Below are 21,146 nucleotides of genomic sequence, written 5' to 3'. Positions count from 1 at the left end.
TAATACCTACTTCCTTCTTGATCAGTAACCCATGTGTCATTTGCTTCCAAAAACCAGCAAGGAGTGTCCAGGATGGGTTTCCCTCTCCCCAGACATCCAGTACTTTGCATCAGTTCCTCTAAGCACTTAAAAGCAATATAGATTTATCTGAAACAATTCTTGTTTTCACTTTCTGGTCTTCATAAATAAAAAACTGCCTCCTGTCTTTCCTTCTTGTAAATTCAACTATTTTCAAGAGGACAGAGTATCACTCTGCAGCACATCTGACAGCTGGGGACCCCCTTCAAGTCTCATAGAATCATAGAATGGGTTGGGTTGGAAGGGACCATCTCATTCCATGCCCTTGGCATGGACAGGGACACCTTCCACTAGTTGAGATTGCACCAAGCCCTGTCCAGCCTGACCTTGGACACTCCCAGGGATGGGGCAGTCACAGCTTCTCAGGGCAACCTGTGCCAGGGCCTGCCCACCCTCACAGGGAGGAATTCCTTCCTAACATCCATCTAAACCACACAAAAACACCCTCCCAATAGGTAAAGAGGTTGCTGTTTAATGATGGCAAGTGATCTACAAAGGCAGAAATCTTGAGACTTCTCCTCTCCAAGACAGGTCAGGAAGGACGGGCTCATTAAATCCAGTTCTTTATTAAAACAAGGTGGTGAGCAGGTAACCCACAGACAGGGACAAGCTCCCCCAGGCTGGATGCTCTCCCATCTCTGGGACACCCATCTGTCCTGTGCAAGTCACTGACAGCAGGGATCCAAACTCCCAGTCCTGCTGCAGTGCCATCCCCACTGCCCCAGAAAACAGCACCAAACACAGACAGCTCCAAACCAGTTCCATCCTCTGGCAGATTCACTGGTGGGACACTGGAGTGTTTCAGAGCCTGTCAAGGTGAGTTCAGCCACTGAAGGAAAGTGACTATAAATCACTTCAGAAAGATGATTCAGTGACTATAAATCTCTTCAGAAAGATGATCCCTCTGCTGAAGAGTAAGAGAAGGAATTTCTGGATGAAGAAGTTTCCAGGACAAAAGGATAGAAATCCTGGACAAAGGACTGGAGTGTACCCTCAGCAAGTTTGCTGCTCAGCACACAACAATGAGCTACTGGAGAGGGTCCAGCAGAGGTTACAAAGATGATTTGGGGTCTGGAGCTTGTCTGTCCTAAGGAGAGACTGTGGGAGTTGGTTTAGTCTGGTTGGTTTCTCCAGTTTAGTCTGGAGAAGACTGGGAGGGGTCTCACTAATGCATCTGTCTCAAAGGTGAGTGTCACAGGACAGTGCCAGGCTCCTGCCTGGTGTCCAGTGTCAGGACAAGGAGCAGTGGCCATAAACCAAACCACAGGAGGTTTCACCTCAGCACGAGGAAGAACTTCCCATGGAAGGTGGCAATAGGGAGATCATGGGGTCTCCCTCCCTGGACACATCCCAACCCCCCTGGACAGTTCCTGTGTCACCTGCCCAGGTGACCCTGCCCTGGCAGGGGGGTTGGTCTGGATCATCTCCAGAGGTCTCTTCCACCCCCAACCATTCTGTGATTCGTCTCTTGAAGGCACCAAGACATTCTCAGCATTGTTTCTCTGCCCCAGGCAGGAACAGTCCCCAGACTAAAACAACTCCAGGAAAAAGCACAGCTAGAAAGGTGTTTTATTTGAGGGGGGAAGCGTGTCCTGTTTGTCCCAGCCAATCCCACACATCTTTTCGGATCCTTTCATTAGTGTTGCTGGATCTGGCAGCATTTTTGCAGCCCACAGCAGGTAATTTCCACCAGCAAAAGTGACCAAACCCACCGTGTCCCTGTCCTGAGGATGCCCAGAGCTCACAGCCGTGCTGTGGTTCCCTCCAGTGGCACGAGCACTCAGCTGCAGTTTCCTGGCAGAGACTTCACAGCAGACCAGGCACTGAACTATCACCAGTAAATGCCATTTTCCTGCTCCCTGTTCCCACCCTCCCTTTCCCCTGCTTGTCCTGCCCAAGGAACACACCAAGAATTAAAAATGGGCATCAAAAAGGAGTCACAGAACCTGCTCAGGAGCAGCTGTGGAGTTTTGTCCCACACAGAAAATCCAGAGCACCCCAAAAAAGCAACACATCAGCCTGGTCTGCTGCCTCTGGCAGTATCTTTTATTTGTTTTTTTAAATCTTCAACAATACAGGAGTCGTATAAAAAAGCAACAGAGAATTAAGGATGAAGAAAAACTCTCAGTGTAACTTGTGAAGGTTCAACTCCTCGACCAAGAAACAAAATAAGGCACATTTCAGGTATGGAGTTGCTTTGATTTTGGGAAACAAAGTTGGCTTCCGAGTTTCTGGCAACATTTCAGTCCAGCAAAAAGTGGTTTTTCCATGATTAAACATAATGCACACCCAGAGACCTTCTGAGGGACAGAGTTTCAAATGCTGCCCCCACGACACCATCATTTCAGATCTTTCTCTTTTCACAGCACATCTGTACAAATATCCATATTTCCCACTTACATTTCACACATCCAGATCTTTCTCTGCATTATTATTCTTGTTTTCAGGCTCTAAACCACTACCAGTGGTGCACTGGTAAGACACATGGACAGAAGGTAAAATCCACTCACAGACTTAAACATGACAGAATGTAGAGTAGCCCAAAATCATTTCAGTTCCTACCTAAAATCTGTGCTATTTTAATTATTAATCAAGTACAAAAGTTCCAGTTGCACTGCCAGCAACTACAGGATTCAAAGTGACACCAGTTTTGAATTCTATAACCAGAGGAAACAAGAACCTTTGCAAAAATGCAGCTTACTTTGCAACTTTAGCAGTTATTAACAATAACATGTTATTAACATGATATGAAAATGACCTACAGGGCACAACATTTCCACTTCTCCCTACCAAGAATGTTGGGACCCAATATCTTTATATCTGGTCATTTTTTGAAACTTTTTTTTATAATCAAACCAAGCCCTAATAAGACAAACTGGTTTTATTTACAGCAGTCATATTAGATTTAAAACTGATACAATTTTTCAGGTTAACCACTTACACCAACTACTCACAGAGAGTGGAAGTACCAAGGAATTTTATTAACCCATCTAACATGACTTATTTGTAGTGTTTTAGATTGATTAGTTCTCTCTTCTTTTTGGAAAACAAACATCAGATAACACAAGCACATGGAAACTCCTTATAAATAAAGACTCCTTAGAAGCACATTCCAAGAAATCCCATCAGGATGGAAGGTGCAATCAGGCTTTGGGTGCAAGGCAGAGGAGAAGGAGCTTCTGCTCCCCATCCACCACTGTAATTTGTCTGTAAAAAAAAAATTATCCTTCCAGCATCTCACCTGGTATTACCTGAAGGGCCTGTAAATGACAGATGCACCCAGAACATAAAATCTCAGCCTCACAGTGGCCAGAGGAGAATTCACAGGCTGAAATAACTAAAAAATTAACCTTCTTAAGTCAACCTTTTTAATTCTAACAGAGGAAAATGTTCTGCTTTGTTTCCTGCAGGGACACCTTCCAGACTTGATCCTCTCTGTAGGCAAACAAGGTGTTGGTGTTGGTGCACAGCTCGTAATCCAGAGGAAAGGAGCAGAGGGAGTGACAGGAACCTGCTCCTGCTCTGAGAGCCAGGGGACAGCCACCCCTTCTGCTGGCACAGGGGGCTTGGTGCCCTTCCTGTGGGTGGGATCATTACCAGACGAAAGCTTGGAATAATTGCTTCTTCCTCACCCTACACAGGCACTCGGGGCACTTCTTCACCTGCAGAAACCAAGGAACAACACACATGGATAAGGTATTTGTCACAGAGGAAACACCACAAATGGAGGGCATTTTTCTGTGGGCAGACAGTGACAGGGCAAGGGGCAATGGTTTTAGACTGAAAGAGGGCAGGGTTATATCAGATTTTAGGGAGAAATCCTTCCCTGGGAGGGTGGGCAGGCCCTGGCACAGGTGCCCAGAGAAGCTGTGGCTGCCCCACACCTGGGAGTGTCCAAGGCCAGGCTGGATGACACTTGGACCAATCTGGACTAGTGGAAGGTGTCCCTGCCCATGGCAGGGAAGGGAATGAGATGAGCTTTGAGGTCCCTTCCAAGCCAAACTATTCTATGATTCTACATTAAATTCTCTACCACGTTTTGCTCAACATGAACCACAAGCTGCACGAGTCATGGGGCAGCCCCCAGATATCTCATCTGCCTGTTGCAACCTCAGAGTCACCATGCAGGTACTTCACTGCCAGTAATAAAAAGAAGAGGAAAAAGTCTCCCAGCAAAGTGGTCCCAAATTTCCAGCAGTTGGCTCAGGTTGGTTCCAGCTATGACACATGTGGAGGACTGAAATCCAGGAAGGAGGAAACACAGAGCTGCAGCAGCTGCTGTGAAGTGCAGCTGAACTTTGGAGTAAAGCACCGTTGAGTGGCTCATGAGTTCTCTGAACTGCTGCTTCCTCCTGCACAGATGGGAAGGAAATATCTCCTGGGCATCCCAGGACATGGGTGGCACACGTGGCCATGAGCAGGAGAGGAACCAAGCACACTTATTTCTTCATAACCCCCCACACCTTCCTCCTCAGCAGCAGGAGACGTGAGGGCACATGAGGCACCATTTCTCCACTCATATTGCAGTTTGCTTCTTCACTAATCTTCAATTTCAAAGTCATTTGACCTGTACATGAATCCCAACTGCTCTTTTCACAGCTTTCAAAATACCAGTAAAACTAAAATGCTCTGCTTAATTCAAAGGGGGAGAATAAAAAAATATTTTAAAAAACATTGTTTGGGAGAAGGCTGCCACCTCAGGAGGCTGAAATGATGGTCACTCCCATCAGTGGCACTGCACAGGCTGCCACCTCAGGAGGCTGAAATGATGGTCACCCCCATCAGTGGCACTGCACAGGCTGCCACCTCAGGAGGCTGAAATGATGGTCACCTCCATCAGTGGCACTGCACAGGCTGCCACCTCAGGAGGCTGAAATGATGGTCACCCCCATCAGTGGCACTGCACAGGCTGCCACCTCAGGAGGCTGAAATGATGGTCACCCCCATCAGTGGCACTGCACAGGCTGCCACCTCAGGAGGCTGAAATGATGGTCACCCCCATCAGTGGCACTGCACAGGCTGCCACCTCAGGAGGCTGAAATGATGGTCACCCCCATCAGTGGCACTGCACAGGCTGCCACCTCAGGAGGCTGAAATGATGGTCACCCCCATCAGTGGCACTGCACAGGCTGCCACCTCAGGAGGCTGAAATGATGGTCACCCCCATCAGTGGCACTGCACAGGCTGCCCTGCAGCGTGGAAATGCATCATTAGAATCACAGAATGGTTTAGGTTGGAAGGGACCTCAAAGCTCATTTCATTCCAACCCTCTGACATGGGCAGGGACATCTTCCACTAGTCCAGGTTGGTCCAAGTGTCATCTGACCCTTGGACACTTCCAGGGATGGGGCAGCCACAGCTTCTCTGGGCAACCCATGCCAGGGCCTGCCCACCCTCTCAGGGAAGAATTTCTTCCTGATATCCAACCTAACCCTGCCCTCTGTCAGAGTGAGGCCATCACAAAGAAGGGTGCAGACTGTAATGGAGGCTCTGGCAGTAGGATTTGGGTTCAATAAACATGAATTGAAATAAATGGAAGGGGAGAGGAAAACTCCCTTTACCTCCCAGCAGACACTGATTTGCCAAAGACAATTTTAAGTGTAAAATATAACTGTGCAATCTGATAATATTTGCCCATATTATACAGATAGCCCAAATGGGAATAACACAGTCTCTGTGGAAGAGCTGCATGAATAAATGATGCACTGAAACACTGGAGAGCAGCAACAGAGCCCTGGAGAGAAGGATATACCCTAAAGCAGCATGTCATGGCCCAGTCTCTGCACACTGAATGACCCAACATGCTCCAGCACTAATCCCCCTAATCCCCCTCCAGCTGCAGGGAATTCTGACTGCTCCTCCAAGGGCTTCTAAAAGCTCTCAGAACTATTCACTGCCTCTCCCCACCACTCTTTCACTAAAGTAACAAATTGGAGAAGATCACAATTTGCAAATCCTGCTTTGTGAATGAGACTGTTAGTCACTTCCTCGGAGGACAATACACACCAAGGGATTTTTGAGCTGAAAAAACAGTGAGTAAGTTGTTAGCAAAGAAAAAAGGAGTTTTAAATGCAGCCCAGTCAGAGGTGACAAAGCCTGGTGCCCTCTGATGAGAGCTCAGAGAGCAGATATGGTTGCTCATTTCCTGCTGGTAAAGGTACCCCTATCCCAAACACATCCTCGCCACAGATGGAGCCAATTGCCTGCTTGACTTCCCAAGGCATGAGAGAAGTTCCATGGGAATGAGGATGGATGTGTTAGGAGATGGCTCCTCTGGGACTGGTTTCAGAGAAACACAGAATCATCTTCCTCTCTGCAATGCTGAGCTCTCCCCAGGAGGTTGTGCTTCCTTCTCAGCCCCAGGACCAGCACAGAGCAGTTCTGCCTCCCCTCTGCATCAGTTCAAGGAATATCCTAACCTACAACAGGAGAGGGTTGGAAAGCACTGAACAGGCTCCCAGGGGAGTGGTGGGGTCACCATGTCTGGCAGTGTTCAAAGAACACGTGGATGCAGCACCTCAGCACGTGGTTTAACAGAGAACACAGTGGTGGTGCTGATGACTGGACTTCATCTTAAAGGTCTCTTCCATCAGTCATGATTCTATGACTCTGATTTGACAAATTTCATTATTCAAATAACATTTGAATCACATCATAAGCTACTTAACACTCCTGTACATGGCCAACATTCATGACTATGAAGATATGTCATAAGTAGGATTATTCAGCTAACAGGCAAATACAGAAAGCGTTAATAATAAATGGGGAAATGACTCATTAATAGTAAATGAAAATTACTCATTTACTCAAACATGGGTTTGTATTGGATATCTGAATTGAAGAGAAGGAATACTTCCAGTTGGAAGGAACCTACAATGATGCTCTAGTCCAACTACCTGACCACTTCAGGGCCCAACAGGAGTTAAAGCATAAAGGGCTCTGGGGCAATGACCACTCCTCTAGGAACCCTCTTCCAGTGTCTGACTCTCTCTTGGTAAGGAACATTTCCTAATATCCATTCTGAATCTCCCTGGAAGAGCTTTGAACCATTCCCATGCATCCTGACACCAGGGAGAAGAGCTCAGCACCCTCCCTCTCCATGTCCCCTCCTGCAGAAATCCACCCCTCAGGCTCCTTTCTCCAAACCAGACAATCCCAGAGGCCTCAGCCCTCCCTCCCAGCAGGTTCCTCCCAGCCCTTCCCCACCTTGGCTGCCTCCTCTGGATGCTCTCAAGTACTTGAGTCTGATACACAGTCTAATCTAGTAGGTCAGGCTACTTTGACCTCTGGTCTAAGAGATATCAGTCAGACAAAACAGCCAATTAAAAAAATGTTTTGAGCACGTTGTCATTTATGAGCTATCAAAACACACACTCATTTGAGGATTAAGATGAAATCCAGACCTCAGAATGACCAATTTCAAGATGAAAACCACAGAACAGGCTGCTACAATTGCTCAATATACAATAGTTCTAACTCTGGATTCTTAAGCTGATGAAACAACAATTACAAGTTCAATCTTACTGGCAAAAGGAGTGAGTTTTCCCCCAGACTTTACGAAGTCAGAACTCATGGGCTGAGATAACACAACCACACTGGGGGACACTAAAATGCTTGCCTAACAAAGAAACTCCCCAGGGAGCTCATTCTGTCCTTAATCATCTCAAGCCTCAAGCAGCAGAGAATATAACCACACACTAGTAAAATTCTTGTCATGACTCTGTTGTGGCCCTTTTTGCAGCAGATGATTCTGCCTGACAGATGTTCACCCCCATCACACTGTGGCATAAATGCAAAAATTAAATGTTCAGCAACAAGGCCTATTAAAGCCTATTTGACTGCTCAATCTGTAGGAAACATGAGATGCCTTTCTTTGTCTTTCTTTTACTTTCTTGCATATATTCTTTATAATCAAAATCGCCTGCATTTTAACATTTTTGAGGAAATATGACAGAGCAGAGTGAAAATTAGTTGAACAGCTGTGGTGAATTCCCTCTAGATGTGTCTGGACATTATGGAATGAGTCCAGAGGAAGCTGCTGAGTTGATCATAAGGCTTGAGCCCCTCTGCTCTGGACACAGGCTGAGAGAGCTGGGGCTGTTCAGCCTGGAGGAGTCAGGGCCCCAGGGAGACTTTAGAGCCCCTTCCAGTCCCTAAAGGGGCTCCAAGAGAGCTGGAGAGGACTTAGGATAAGGGGGAGTTACTTCAGACTGACAGAGGGCAGGGCCAGATTGGATATCAGGAAGGAATTCTTCCTTGTGAAGATGGTGAGGTGCTGCCCCATCCCCAGGATTGTTCAAGGCCAGGCTGGACAGGGCTTGGAGCAACCTGGGCTGGTGGAAGATGTCCCTGCCCAGGCAGGAGGTGTGGAACAAGGTAAGTGTTAAGGTCTCTTCCAACCTCAGCCATTCTGTGATTCTCTGCTTATTCTATATTCCCCCTGGACTAAGTGTGACTTGGCTGTTATATTTATTTGGATGTTGGCACTCTGTTTTCTATGCTTAGCTGACATAATTCAGTGCCTCCTTCCCGAGAAAAAGGCCTTTCTCTGGAACTTGGATAACTGATTATTTTGTACTTGTTTATAGATTAACAGGCTGAAGAAGTTTCTTTCCCTGTTTTTGTTCCCAAGCTCCATTACCAGCAGCCTTGTTCATCCCCTATGAATGCTCAGAAACCCCTCAGCTCGTGTAACAAACTTCCAAACCCAGATTATTAACACTTGGCTGCCAAGTCAAATGTTGGGTAAGATGCTGCCAAACACACTGCTCTGTAGGACCAGAAAAATCCTCTTACTTAAAGAATTCCAACTTACACAGCTGGAAAACCCATCAGACAGGATGACACAGGAGATATCTGAGCAGGAATTCAGAATCACAGATTCACGGAATCGTTTAGTTGGGAAAGACCCTTGAAGATCATCGAGTCCAACAGCTGATCCAGCACTGCCAGAGCCACCTTTAAACCACGTCCTTTAGTGCCACATCTACACGTCCCCTCCAGGGATGGTGAGTCAACCACTTCCCTGGGAATTCTTTTCCTGATTTGCCTCATCCCATGACAGTGTTTTACAGTAGGATTTTGATGGGGAAAATGATGAAAATAATTTAGGAAAAAATTAAAATAAAGGCCAACATATGCAATAAAACAACACATTTTTTCAAATTGACTCGCAGCTTGTTGCCTTTGTAGTTTTAGACAGGAAAACACATGAAGGCAGCTCAGAAAGATGCAAAGGTGTAAAACCCTCAGCTTAAAGCAGAGGTCACCTCCAATCACATTGCAGAACATGGAAAACATTGAAAGAAGTGGCAAATCTTCCATCAGGATTTGGGTGTTGTTTCTGCAAACAGAGGAATTCTGTTTCCAGGCCTGTTCACAGGGTTCTCAAGACAAGCACACAATTCTACAGCAGTTTCAGGAAATAAAACAAACCAATGAACAAGAGGACCTTTAAGAACTTCTCCCAGCACGTTTTGCAGCACATGAAGCGACATGATGGACACTCCAAAGGCAAACGACCCTCAGATTTGCAGGTAGGGCAGTAGTAACTTCCTAGAACAGAGGGAGGGGGGAGAGAAAGAAAGGGAGGAGGAAATGACTAAATTCCAGTGATTGCCTGTGGAATTTTTATGCATCCAGAGCAGTCCAGAAAACAATGACAATAAACTACTTTAACAGTGCCATACCTGGCCCTACTACGTCATTTCTTTCACGTGACTGTGACCTCACTCAGCCTCACAGTGCTTCAGATCTCCTTTAGAACCTCAGATTACATCCTTCCTTTACAAGGAAGTTGTAGAGAAGAATTCAGTAAATTCTCAGGAAACTATTGCACCATTGAGACAGAGACAATGAAGCACTTTCAGAGCACGTGGAAGCTGCAGAAAGTACAAATTCTACTCAGTAAACCACTCTGACCACATTACACCAGAGAAAAACAGGCACCACTCATGTCACAGATCACCAGTGCAATTCTCATTTCTATAACTTATTACCCAGCACTAGGGAATGACATCCCAAATCTCAGCTATACCCACCACGCTCTGAATCTGTGTCTGAATCCAATGCTGAGGGAAAGATGGGCACAGCTCCAGGGTCTGTGGGTGCTCTGACACTGCTGGTTCCTTCAGATACTCCAGCCCTCAGCCACTCAAGTTCACTTTTGAGGCCAAAGGAGGAAGAGGAACACTGAATTTTCTCTGGCTCACTCTCAGAAGTGGAATAATCTGGGGATAAAAAGACAAAATCAGCATATAACCCTGGATCATGCAGAACACAACACACAGACTCTGAAAAGCACAAACAGCAGTAAATTCAACTAAGTTGCCATTATATAAGAAGAGAAACAAATTTTAATAACTCCTTTTTTGCCATACACCACTCATTTCACAGACCACCAGTGCAATTCTCATTCTATAACTTATCATTATTGCCAAGCATTAGGGAATGACATCCCAAATCTCAGCTATACCCACCATACTCTGGTCCCAGGGCCGGATCGAGATCTGAACCCAGGTCCGGATTGAGAGCTGATCCCAGGTCTGGATCCAGATCTGATCCCAGGTCCGGATCCAGATCTGCTCCCAGGTCTGGATGAAGGTCTGGGGGAAAGTCTGGCACAGCTCCAGGGTCTGTGGGTGCTCTGACACTGCTGGTTCCTTCGGATACTCCAGCCTTGAGCCACTCAAGTTCACTTTTCAGGCCATAGTAGAAGGAGGAAATCTGAATTCTCTCGAGCTGACTCTCAGAAATGTGAGACTTTTTATCTGGGGATAAAAAGACAAAACCAACACATAAACCTGGATCATGCACAACACAACATGCAGAATCTGAAAAGCACAAACAGCAGTAAATTTAACTAAGGTGCCATTGTATAAGAAGAGAAATAAATTTGAATAATTACTTTTTTGCCATACACCACTCATTTCACAGACCACCACTGCAATTCTCATTTCTATAACTTTTCTTTATTGCCAAGCATTAGGGAATGACGTCCCAAATCTCAGCTATACCCACCACACTCTGCTGCCAGTGCTGCTTCCAGTGCTGGTTCCAGTGCTGGGGGAAAGTCTGGCACAGCTCCAGGCTCTGTGGGTGCTCTGACACTGCTGGTTCCTTCAGATACTTCAGTCTCTGGCCACTCAGGTTCACTTTTGATGCCAAAGGAGGAAGAGGAAATCTCACTCTGAATTTCCTCTGGCTCACTCTTGGAAGTGGAAGCATCTGGGGATAAAAGACAGAACCAGCATATAACCCTGGACCATGCAGAACACAACACACAGACTCTGAAAAGCACAAACAGCACTAAATTTAACTAAGGTGCCATTGTATAAGAAGAGAAACAAATTTGAATAATTACTTTTTTGCCATACACCACTCATTGCACAGACCACCACTGCAATTCTCATTTCCATGACTTATCTCTGTTGCCAAGCATTGGAGAATGGCATCCCAAATCTCAGCTATACCCACCACACTCTGTTTTCAGGGCTGGGGAAAAGTCTGGCACAGCTCCAGGCTCTGTGGGTGCTCTGACACTGCTGGTTCCTTCAGATACTTCAGTCTCTGGCCACTCAGGTTCACTTTTGAGGCCAAAGGAGGAAGAGGAAATCTCACTCTGAATTTTCTCTGGCTCCTCACTCTTGGAAGTGGAAGAATCTGGGGATAAAAAGACGAAACCAACACATAACCCTGGATCATGCAGAACACAACACACAGACTCTGAAAAGCACAAACAGCTGTAAATTCAACTAAGATGCCATTGTGTAACAAGAGAAACAAATTTGAATAACTTTTTTTGCCATACACCACTCATTTCACAGACCACCACTGCAATTCTCATTTCTATAACTTTTCTTTATTGCCAAGCATTAGGGAATGACGTCCCAAATCTCAGCTATACCCACCACACTCTGCTGCCAGTGCTGCTTCTAGTGCTGGTTCCAGTGCTGGGGGAAAGTCTGGCACAGCTTCAGGCTCTGTGGGTGCTCTCACACTGCTGGTTCCTTCAGATACTTCAGTCTCTGGCCACTCAAGTTCACTTTTCTGGCTCAAGAAGGAAGAGGAAACCTCACTCTGAATTTTCTCTGGCTCCTCACTCTTGGAAGTGGAAGAACCTGGGGATAAAAAGATGAAACCAATATATAACCCTGGACCATGCAGAACACAACACACAGACTCTGAAAAGCACAAACAGCAGTAAATTCAACTAAGTTGCCATTGTGTAAGAAGAGAAACAAATTTGATTAACTACTTTTTTGCCATACACCACTCATTTCACAGACCACCACTGCAATTCTCATCTCTAGAACTGATCTTTATTGCCAAGCATTAGGGAATGGCATCCCAAATCTCAGCTATACCCACCACACTCTGGTTCTGACTCTGAGGGAAAGTCTGGCACAGCTCCCGGCTCTGTGGGTGCTCTGACACTGCTGCTTCCTTCGGATACTTCAGACTTCGGACACTCAATTTCACTTTTCTTGCTCAGGAATGAAGAGGAAACCTCACTCTGAATTTTCTCTGGCTCCTCACTCTTGGAAGTGGAAGCATCTGGGGATAAAAAGACAGAACCAGCATATAAACCTGGACCATGCAGAACACAACACACAGACTCTGAAAAGCACAAACAGCTGTAAATTTAATTAAGTTGCCATTGTGTAACAAGAGAAACAAATTTGAATAAATACTTTTTTGCCATACACCACTCATTTCACAGACCACCAGCACAATTCTCATTTCTATAACTTTTCTTTATTACCAAGCATTAGGGAATGACATCCCAAATCTCAGCTATACCCACCACACTCTGGTGCCAGTGCTCCTGCTAGTGCTGGTTCCAGTGCTGGGGGAAAGTCTGGCACAGCTTCAGGCTCTGTGGGTGCTCTCACACTGCTGGTTCCTTCAGATACTTCAGTCTCTGGCCACTCAGGTTCACTTTTCTGGCTCAAGAAGGAAGAGGAAACCTCACTCTGAATTTTCTCTGGCTCCTCACTCTTGGAAGTGGAAGAATCTGGGGATAAAAAGACAAAACCAGTATATAACCCTGGATCATGCAGAACACAACACACAGACTCTGAAAAGCACAAACAGCTGTAAATTTAACTAAGTTGCCATTGTGTAAGAAGAGAAACAAATTTGAATAAATACTTTTTTGCCATACACCACTCATTTCACAGACCACCACTGCAATTCTCATCTCTAGAACTGATCTTTATTGCCAAGCATTAGGGAATGGCATCCCAAATCTCAGCTATACCCACCACACTCTGAATCTGTGTCTGATTCCGACTCTACAGGAACGATGGGCACAGCTCCAGGGTTTGTGGGTGCTCTGACACTGCTGGTTCCTTCAGATACTGCAGCCTTCAGCCACTCAAGTGCACTTTTCAGGCCAGAGGAAGAGGAACACTGAATTTTCTCTGGCTCCTCACTCTCAGAAGTGGAAGAATCTGGGGATAAAAAGACAAAACCAACATATAACCCTGGATCATGCAGAGCACAACACACAGACTCTGAAAAGCACAAACAGTTGTAAATTCCATTAAGTTGCCATTGTATAGAAAGAGAAACAAATTTGAAGAACTATTTTTTTTGCCATACTGTTCGGTATCAGAAGTTTCTGATGCTAACAGAATCAATATTACTGAGAGACCCTTAATATTGAAATGGTTCTGTGGAAATAAGCAGAGTGGGTCCACTGCTGCTCCCACTCCACTTAGAGAAATTCTGCCTTCACCCCTAATGCACTTCAGTTTAAAGATGGCAGAACCATAACTAATTTCTTCCCTGTTTCCTTGCATTCCCCATCTCATGGTTACCTTTTATCCTACAGGTGTTTGGGTGAGTGTTTTTTAACTCAGTTTGGACACAACCAACATATATGATCCTCCTTTACAAGCCTTGGGCAGGGAGGCTCCAGCCCAGGAGAGGGACTTTTCACAGGGGCATGGAGTGATAGGACAGGGGGGAATGGCCTTAAACTAAAGGAGGGCAGGTTCAGATCCTTAGGAAGAAATTCTGCCCTGTGAGGATGGTGAGACCCTGGCACAGACTGCCCAGAGTTGCTGGAATTGCAAGGTGAGGTTGGACAAGGCTTGGAGCAACAGTGGAAGGTGTCTCTGCCCATGGCAGGGGGTGTGGAACAAGATGAGCCTTAAGGTCCTTTCCAACCCAAACCATTCTGTGATTCTGTGATCCTAAGGCTGTTCAGCACTACCCATTATAATAATAAATAAGATTCTAAACTTCAGACAACTGTTCATTCCTCACCTTGCCCATTGCTGATTCCTTTGGTCAACCAGCTCTCCAGGCTCAGGGGTTTGGGTTTCTCTTCCCTCTGCACTGGCTGCTGCAGTTGCTTCTCTCCCTCACCACAGACCATGCCAGTCAAATCCTTGCACATCTCTTTGAACTGCTCTTTGTGGTGAGGACGCACAAACATGTAAAACCCTGGCCAAAAGAAAATATAGGCAAATACATATGAAAATCAATGCCCAGTCATGGAAGACCCCTTCCTTTGGAGGGGAGAAATTCTTTGGAAGCTGAACAATAGCAGCCATATTCCTCAGAGTATCTTCCACTTGGTGCAACACAATGCCTGCATGATTTTTATAATTATGGAGCTTTCCTTGCCAGAAGGCAGATGAGTATTTATTATGAAGAATAATCCCAACCCATCTTGAATTTCTTCCATTCTGCACAGCTCAGCAGAATTACCTGACCCACCTGACAACTGATTCAAGGAAATCAGGTACGGGCACAGTATCTGGGAAAACTCTCCAGAAAGGAAATTTCTTGTTACTGTTTGGTTGACAAGGATTCACAACATATACAGAGAAATTCTGTACAAGTCAATTATGACTTATTGTCAAGCACAGACAATTCTAGCACAAAGCCCTGTGCACTCAGAACACTTGCTCAGTAATGACACTGACTGTGAGTGCTCTAAGGAGGTTATGACTCAGTGCCACATAATTCATTTTCCTCCCACTCTTCATTATGCCAAGACTAATCAAACCAGGTCATGCACCAGAAAAAAAAAAAGATATTTTTGACAATTTGCAGACTACAGTATCTATCTAAGGTCAATATAATAGTTATTGTTCTTTCCTAAAGACAACAAACTCAATCAGCATTTCCCAGCATACACCAAATGTGTAATTCCTGCAGAGGAGTTCACCTGAGGCAATCAGGACCAGCATGTAATACCCCTTCTTCTTCTCCTCCTTTAAATAATAAAGTCCAACTTCAAATTTTGAAAACCTGCAGCTTCCTAAATCTTTCCAATTAAACCCATGAAAATAAAACAAACCCAACCACTTCTGAGAAAATAAACTATGACACAGTTCCACGACTATTTCCAAGTAAAGCTTTGTAGAAGAATAGTGAATCAAAGTGTGATTGTTTACTCCAAAAGCTAAAAGTCATGTAAGAGCTTTAGCACCAGTATAGCAGTCACTGGGTCATGGGACAAAACCTGAGCCTGTTGAATAACCAGCACTGTCCTTTCTGAAGGGGAATCACTTGTGGTAACTGAGGAGAAAAAAGGGTCAAGAAAGCATCTGACTGAAGTTGGCTGGGCTGAAGGTTAGGACTGGAATTACTGAGATCTCATCTAACATTTTTAATGGACAATTTCTAACTGAACAGACAGAAACAGCATTTTATAACCTTGGCGTGTTTTGCTCTCTGAATGACCTTCTTTGAACACATCTCTCCTGCTGCCCCATTGATCTGGATTGCTAAACCAGAAGATGAGAGCCCACATGAGATCACAGCACCCACAGCTTCTTTTCAACTAAATAAAAGTGATTTATCAAACCCCTTTACTTTGCAGGAGGTGGAAGTCCTGGGGCCTCTCCGTGGTGAGTGCTGCGATCACCGATACCATCGCAGTGTAATTATCCGTCTTCTTGTAAGTCACCAGCGCCTCGTGGAACTGCCTGTAAGAGCTTTGGCCCAAAGCCCTTTGCACATCCCTGAGATAGGCACTCCTGAGGGCCTGGTGATGGGCTTCCCTGGAGCATGGAGCCTTCCCAGCCTCTTTCCTTGGAGCTCCACTGCCACTCTGCCCTGAGAGACAAAGGACACGTGAGCAGAGCTTGAGGAGAAACAAACAGGTCACTCCATCATATTGGCTTCTCATTTCATTTCCAGGGGGTTGCTGGGCTAATTCACAGTGGTAAAGCCAACCCCACACACCTCCCTCCTCCTGGAAATGCCAACGGAGCAAAGCAATTCCAGGAATCACTTTTATCAGCTTGTGGAGTTCTTTGACCTTCTCCAATGTGCCAGGAGGTCACCAAGGAATGAGCAAAAGGTGGCACAGCAGACTGTGCATGTAGGTCAGCAATAAACCAGGTTTTGTGCTCCACTAAAGGAGTAAAAGCATCTCAAACAGATCAACTCTGCTGGCCTGACACATGGGCAATTCTGAAGGACAGATTGCTCACCCATTAACAGTAAAAGGGGAAAAGGGGGGCAGGGGGTTTCCCAACAGGAAAACAATGTCAAAAAGACTATCTAAGCTGAAATAACACTCAAGAGAGCACAAGAGCAATGCAGGAGGACAGCAGAAGGTATGAGCAGCTTGGAATATCCTGCCAATCTCTAAGTGGACTTTGTTCAAAATGTCAATCTTTAATTTCTGATGTGTTTTAGAGGAAAGAGTTCTGATTTGCATATTACAGGCATACAAATATGGATGAAGGATATGATAAGAAACTGCTTTAAATAACCTGCCACATCTTTTGGCATTTAGCTCTTTAAGAATTCTTTATTGGAGGATAAAGATCTTTTAAGTTTCAAAACATGGGCTTTGTTCCATTTCCTGAAAAGGGAAAAACCTGGATGTCAGTTTAATGATCAATATCTTTTATTGCATATCCCAGAGCTTTCTAACACTTCCACAGAAGCATTTTCTACTTAAGGAGTGAGCAACAGAAATAACATATCCCTTTAATGCTATTATTGTCTCAATTACTTTTAGTGGAAACAAGTTTCTGTGAAACCACTCTAATAGTTTCAGGACAAAATAATTACCAAATATTCTGTTTTATTCAAATATTCTTAAAATACAAAAGAAGGGGGAACACAAATCGAAAGAACAACACGGCTTCACACATGAAAAACTTCTAAAGCCTTCCAGGAAACTGGCTTGTTTTGTGTGTTTTGAAGAAAGGATTAGCTTTCAACCACTCTTTATCCTCTAAAGAAAGACTTCTAAGCTGTCCAATGATCCAACTCATTTCCTTATGAGAAATACAAAAAATTCCCAGCTGTTCTCAGGAAAGCCATAATTAAATAATAATTGAGCCTTTGAGTTTGAAGATAAATACAGGACAGAGTGAGATTAGAGGGATGCACACAGAGATTACTTTTGCTGCTCTGTTTCTGCAGAACAGACAGACTGTCCACAGGAGGAGTGTCCACATCACACCCAGAACAAGCCTCTCCTTCCTACCTGCATTCCCACTGACGTCATCTAAAGTCACACCTGGCTCTGTCACGGGCCCTGGACAAACAGGAAGCACAGCACACCTGCACTCAACCTGCCCTTCCCCAGCTCAGCCTCTCCTGAAAATGTCTGGCTACAGATGGTTTCTTTCATATACACCTTGATTTAATTCACTGACTTCTGTGTTTTGTTTTGCACAATCCCTGATGAAAATCCTGCATGACCATCACCCTTACCTGCAGAGATGGTGAGCACAAAGAACACTCACTGGTGCCAGTCAGTGGGGAAATAAAACATAACACGTAGTACTTTGGGACTGTGTTTTTATTAAACGTGGAGGGTACCTGCACTGCTCAGTCCTGTTGCCAAGTGGATTCCTCCCTGGTTCAGGTGCAGTTCAGGGTTCAGCTGAGCACATGAGGCCTCGGAGAGTGTACTTTTCTCCTTACTCTGTTTTCCTTCTGCTAAATAAAACCAGTCTGTTAACAGTGAATTTAGGGAAGAATGAACATAGAAAGGTGCCTTTCAAAGTGTACCATCTTATCCTGAAAACACCCGAACAACCCAGAGAAGCTGTGGCTGCCCCATTCCCTGGAGGTGTCCAAGGCCAGGTTGGACAGGGCTTGGAGCAACCTGGGATAGTGGAAGGTGTCCCTGCCCATGGAGGGGACTGGAACTGGATGAGCTTTAAGGTCCCTTCCAACCCAAACCATTCTGGGATTCCACAGAGAGGAATTTCTCTGCTGATGAACCAACACAATGCTCTTTTAGAACTTTATTGCTCCAGGGTTTTGAAGATTTCACAAGCTCTGTGAGGACACAATCACCTTTTATTCACAATTCTGGTGGCACTATGTGGGCCATAAAGAAGACACACACAAGGTTTTTAAATCCCCAGACTAGATTTGTGATTTAAATAGACCAGTAAAATCACCTTTTGAGACAAACTGGCATCATTACTAACTCTGCAGTAACTAATGCTCAGGGGAAGGCAAGAGGATCAGAGAATCACAGAATCATAGAATTGATGGGGTTGGAAAACACCTCCCAGATCATCAAGTCCAACCCTTGGTCCAGCTCCAGTCCCTTTACCAGATCATGGCACTCAGTGCCACGGCCAAGCTCAGTTTAAAAACCTCCAGGGATGTGGAATCCACCCCCTCTCTGGGCAGCCCATTCCAATGCCTGAGCACTCTCTCTGCAAAGAATTTTTTCCTGATCTCCAACTTCAATTTCCCTTGGCAGAGCTTGAGCCCATCGTGCCCCCTTGTCCTATTGCTGAGTGCCTGGGAGAAGAGACCAACCCCCACCTGGCCAGAACTTCCCTTCAGGTAGTTCTAGACAGTGATGAGAGATCATGTTGATCAGAGACTTAGCTCAGCACTGATTAAATTAAATTGCCTTCCACCCTTGCATTTCTGTATTAGACACATCTTGCTCTAGGATGGGGTAATGTCCTTCAGACAATCCACCACAAAGCTGCTCCTCACCTGCTGTGCTGGTCTTCCTGCTCTCCTGGAGCTCCCTCTGCTCCCAGGGCAGGCTGTGCTCAGGTTTGTAGCCACAGCCCTCCCCAGTCAGGCTGCAACACTCCTCATCAAACTGCTTTTTGTGCTGAGGGCGAACAAACTGGTAAAATCCTTTCATTAGACAGAGGGAAAAGAGGGGAAAAAAAGGGAAAAAAATCAATTCACAAATGCTACAGAAATAGCAGGACTTCCCAGTGAGGCAATAAGAAAATAAAAAGGTGAAGCTAAATCAATTAAAGTCTAAATGTCTTTATCTAATGCTTATACAACAAGCACACAAGTTACACAAAAGTCAGTTATCATGCAAACATTGAGCAATTTTATTATCAGTGGGTAAAACCCATCATTTTTTCACTGTAAATAGGAAATAACTCACCTCTCAGTGAAATAGAACATGAGGTCCAAGTATCTGCAAGGCTCATCCTTTCAGTAACTGATAGATGGTTAATTTTACACCTCATGTTATTATTCATCACAGTGTTTGCCAACCAGAAACCTCAACATCAAATCAACTTTAGGTTTCAGGTGCCTGACACTCTTGAAGACTAGACTCAGACCTTGATCTGATAAATAAATATTTTCATATTTATACAGCTCATCAACAAATTTGGAAACCAACTGTGGTTACTGCTAGTACTGAGTGGTCATGCAGAGCTTCCCATTTCTTAACTTTAGGCTTTACCTCAAACAATTTACAAGATACATAACTAAGCTTTTATTATCTCAGTAGATGAAAAATGAGAAAAACTATCTATCCAACTGAAAGCCACATTCCATCTCCTATGTCACAGGGAAAAAGCTGCACCACTTTTAGACCAAGTTTAAAATAACACAAAGTTCCATGGAATGTGAATTTCTTCAGGTCAAGATGCAAGCTAACATTGGTAATTAGAGTGAGAAGATTATCTGTGTCATCTGGGGAAATAAAGTGATGAATGTTCAGCATGACAATCCTGAGTGAGCTGAACTTCAAATCTAAAATACCACTGAAAACCCCACGTCTATTTAACAGACAAAAGTCACATCCCATAAATACACCAGGGACATGAAAAATCCACTAAATGTACCTCGTAACAAGAAGTGCTTTTTTTCATCCTCTAGGAAGAGGGAGCTCATTTGGGATAACATGGCAGGGAAGTCATTTGTATTCTTGTACTCCTGCAGAGCCTTGGAGAAGAGCTGATAGTTCTGCTGGCTCAGGGTCTCCTTCACTGTGGCGATGTAGGACGTGGCTCGAGCCTTCCTGGGCTCTGGCAGCTCAGCTGTCCTAAGGGCCTGCTGGGAAGGCAGGGAGGGATTTCAGTGCAGGATCACTTCATAGAATTATAGAATCATAGAATCAGTTGGGTTGGAAGAGACCTCCTAGATCATCAAGTCCAACCCTTGGTCCAACTCCAGCCCCTTTACCAGATCATGGCACTCAGTGCCACGGCCAAGCTCAGCTGAAAAACTTCCAGGGATGGGGAATCCACCCCCTCTCTGGGCAGCCCATTCCAGTCCCTGAGCACTCTCTCTCTTGAGGAGTTCCTTTCACATGAATTGAGGTAGGAGCAATATATTTACAATTCCAGCAGAACGCTGAACAAGGAATGGTATCATGGAATCACAGAATTATTGTGGTTGGAAAAGCCCTCTGAGATCCCCAAGTCCAGTGTGCTCCAAGCACCAGCACCAGCACCACAAACCATGCCTGCCCTCACAGAACAGGCTGCAGTGTGGCAGCCACCTCTGCAGACGTGTATTATTCACCTCCTCTGATGACAAAATGACTGTTTCATGGAAACACTCCAAGAGAAGGCAGCCAAGTAACACAATTGCACAATTCTATTCTTAGGAGAAGGTTTAATAAAATGATATTTACTCCAAGCCTGACAGCTCAGCTGACTCATCATGACATCAGACAGCAACAAACTGCAAACACAACTTTCTGCACGAACCTGTTCTCTTCCTTCTCTTTTCTCCTGGACATGATCAGCTTCAGGATCAGTTTTGTTTGCCTGGTTACTGGTAGACTGACAGACAGGCAACATCCAGTTAGGACAGCACCTTGGACAACTACTGGCACACAATCACCCAGG

General features: G+C 45.1%; 1 protein-coding gene across 5 annotated transcripts in view; it reads right to left on the bottom strand.

Moving 5' to 3' along the window:
* Nucleotides 1-2,119: 2,119 nt before the first annotated feature.
* RTEL1 (regulator of telomere elongation helicase 1) overlaps nt 2,120-21,146 on the bottom strand; it is a 54,297-nt gene continuing 35,270 nt past the window's right edge. The window contains exons 29-44 of one of the 5 annotated variants that reach the window (XM_071572681.1): nt 21,006-21,080; nt 20,136-20,343; nt 19,030-19,179; nt 17,884-18,000; nt 15,913-16,155; nt 14,353-14,532; nt 13,344-13,532; nt 12,884-13,093; nt 12,448-12,633; nt 11,988-12,197; nt 11,554-11,739; nt 11,098-11,304; nt 10,557-10,847; nt 10,119-10,307; nt 9,530-9,633; nt 2,120-3,740 (exon numbers count right to left, since the gene is read on the bottom strand). In XM_071572681.1, coding sequence (XP_071428782.1) covers nt 3,672-3,740; nt 9,530-9,633; nt 10,119-10,307; nt 10,557-10,847; nt 11,098-11,304; nt 11,554-11,739; nt 11,988-12,197; nt 12,448-12,633; nt 12,884-13,093; nt 13,344-13,532; nt 14,353-14,532; nt 15,913-16,155; nt 17,884-18,000; nt 19,030-19,179; nt 20,136-20,343; nt 21,006-21,080 — 2,814 coding nt within the window. In that variant the 3' untranslated portion in view covers nt 2,120-3,671. Of the gene's footprint in view, nt 3,741-9,529; nt 9,634-10,118; nt 10,308-10,556; nt 10,848-11,097; nt 11,305-11,553; nt 11,740-11,987; nt 12,198-12,447; nt 12,634-12,883; nt 13,094-13,343; nt 13,533-14,352; nt 14,533-15,912; nt 16,156-17,883; nt 18,004-19,029; nt 19,180-20,135; nt 20,347-21,005; nt 21,081-21,146 lie in introns of all 5 variants that reach the window. The other 4 variants (XM_071572683.1, XM_071572684.1, XM_071572685.1 and 1 more) reach the window with 4 other exon arrangements.

The sequence above is a fragment of the Pithys albifrons genome, chromosome 18 (genome assembly GCF_047495875.1).
Source record: "Pithys albifrons albifrons isolate INPA30051 chromosome 18, PitAlb_v1, whole genome shotgun sequence".
Lineage (NCBI taxonomy): Eukaryota > Metazoa > Chordata > Aves > Passeriformes > Thamnophilidae > Pithys > Pithys albifrons.
This window is presented reverse-complemented; position numbering and strand designations above follow the sequence as displayed.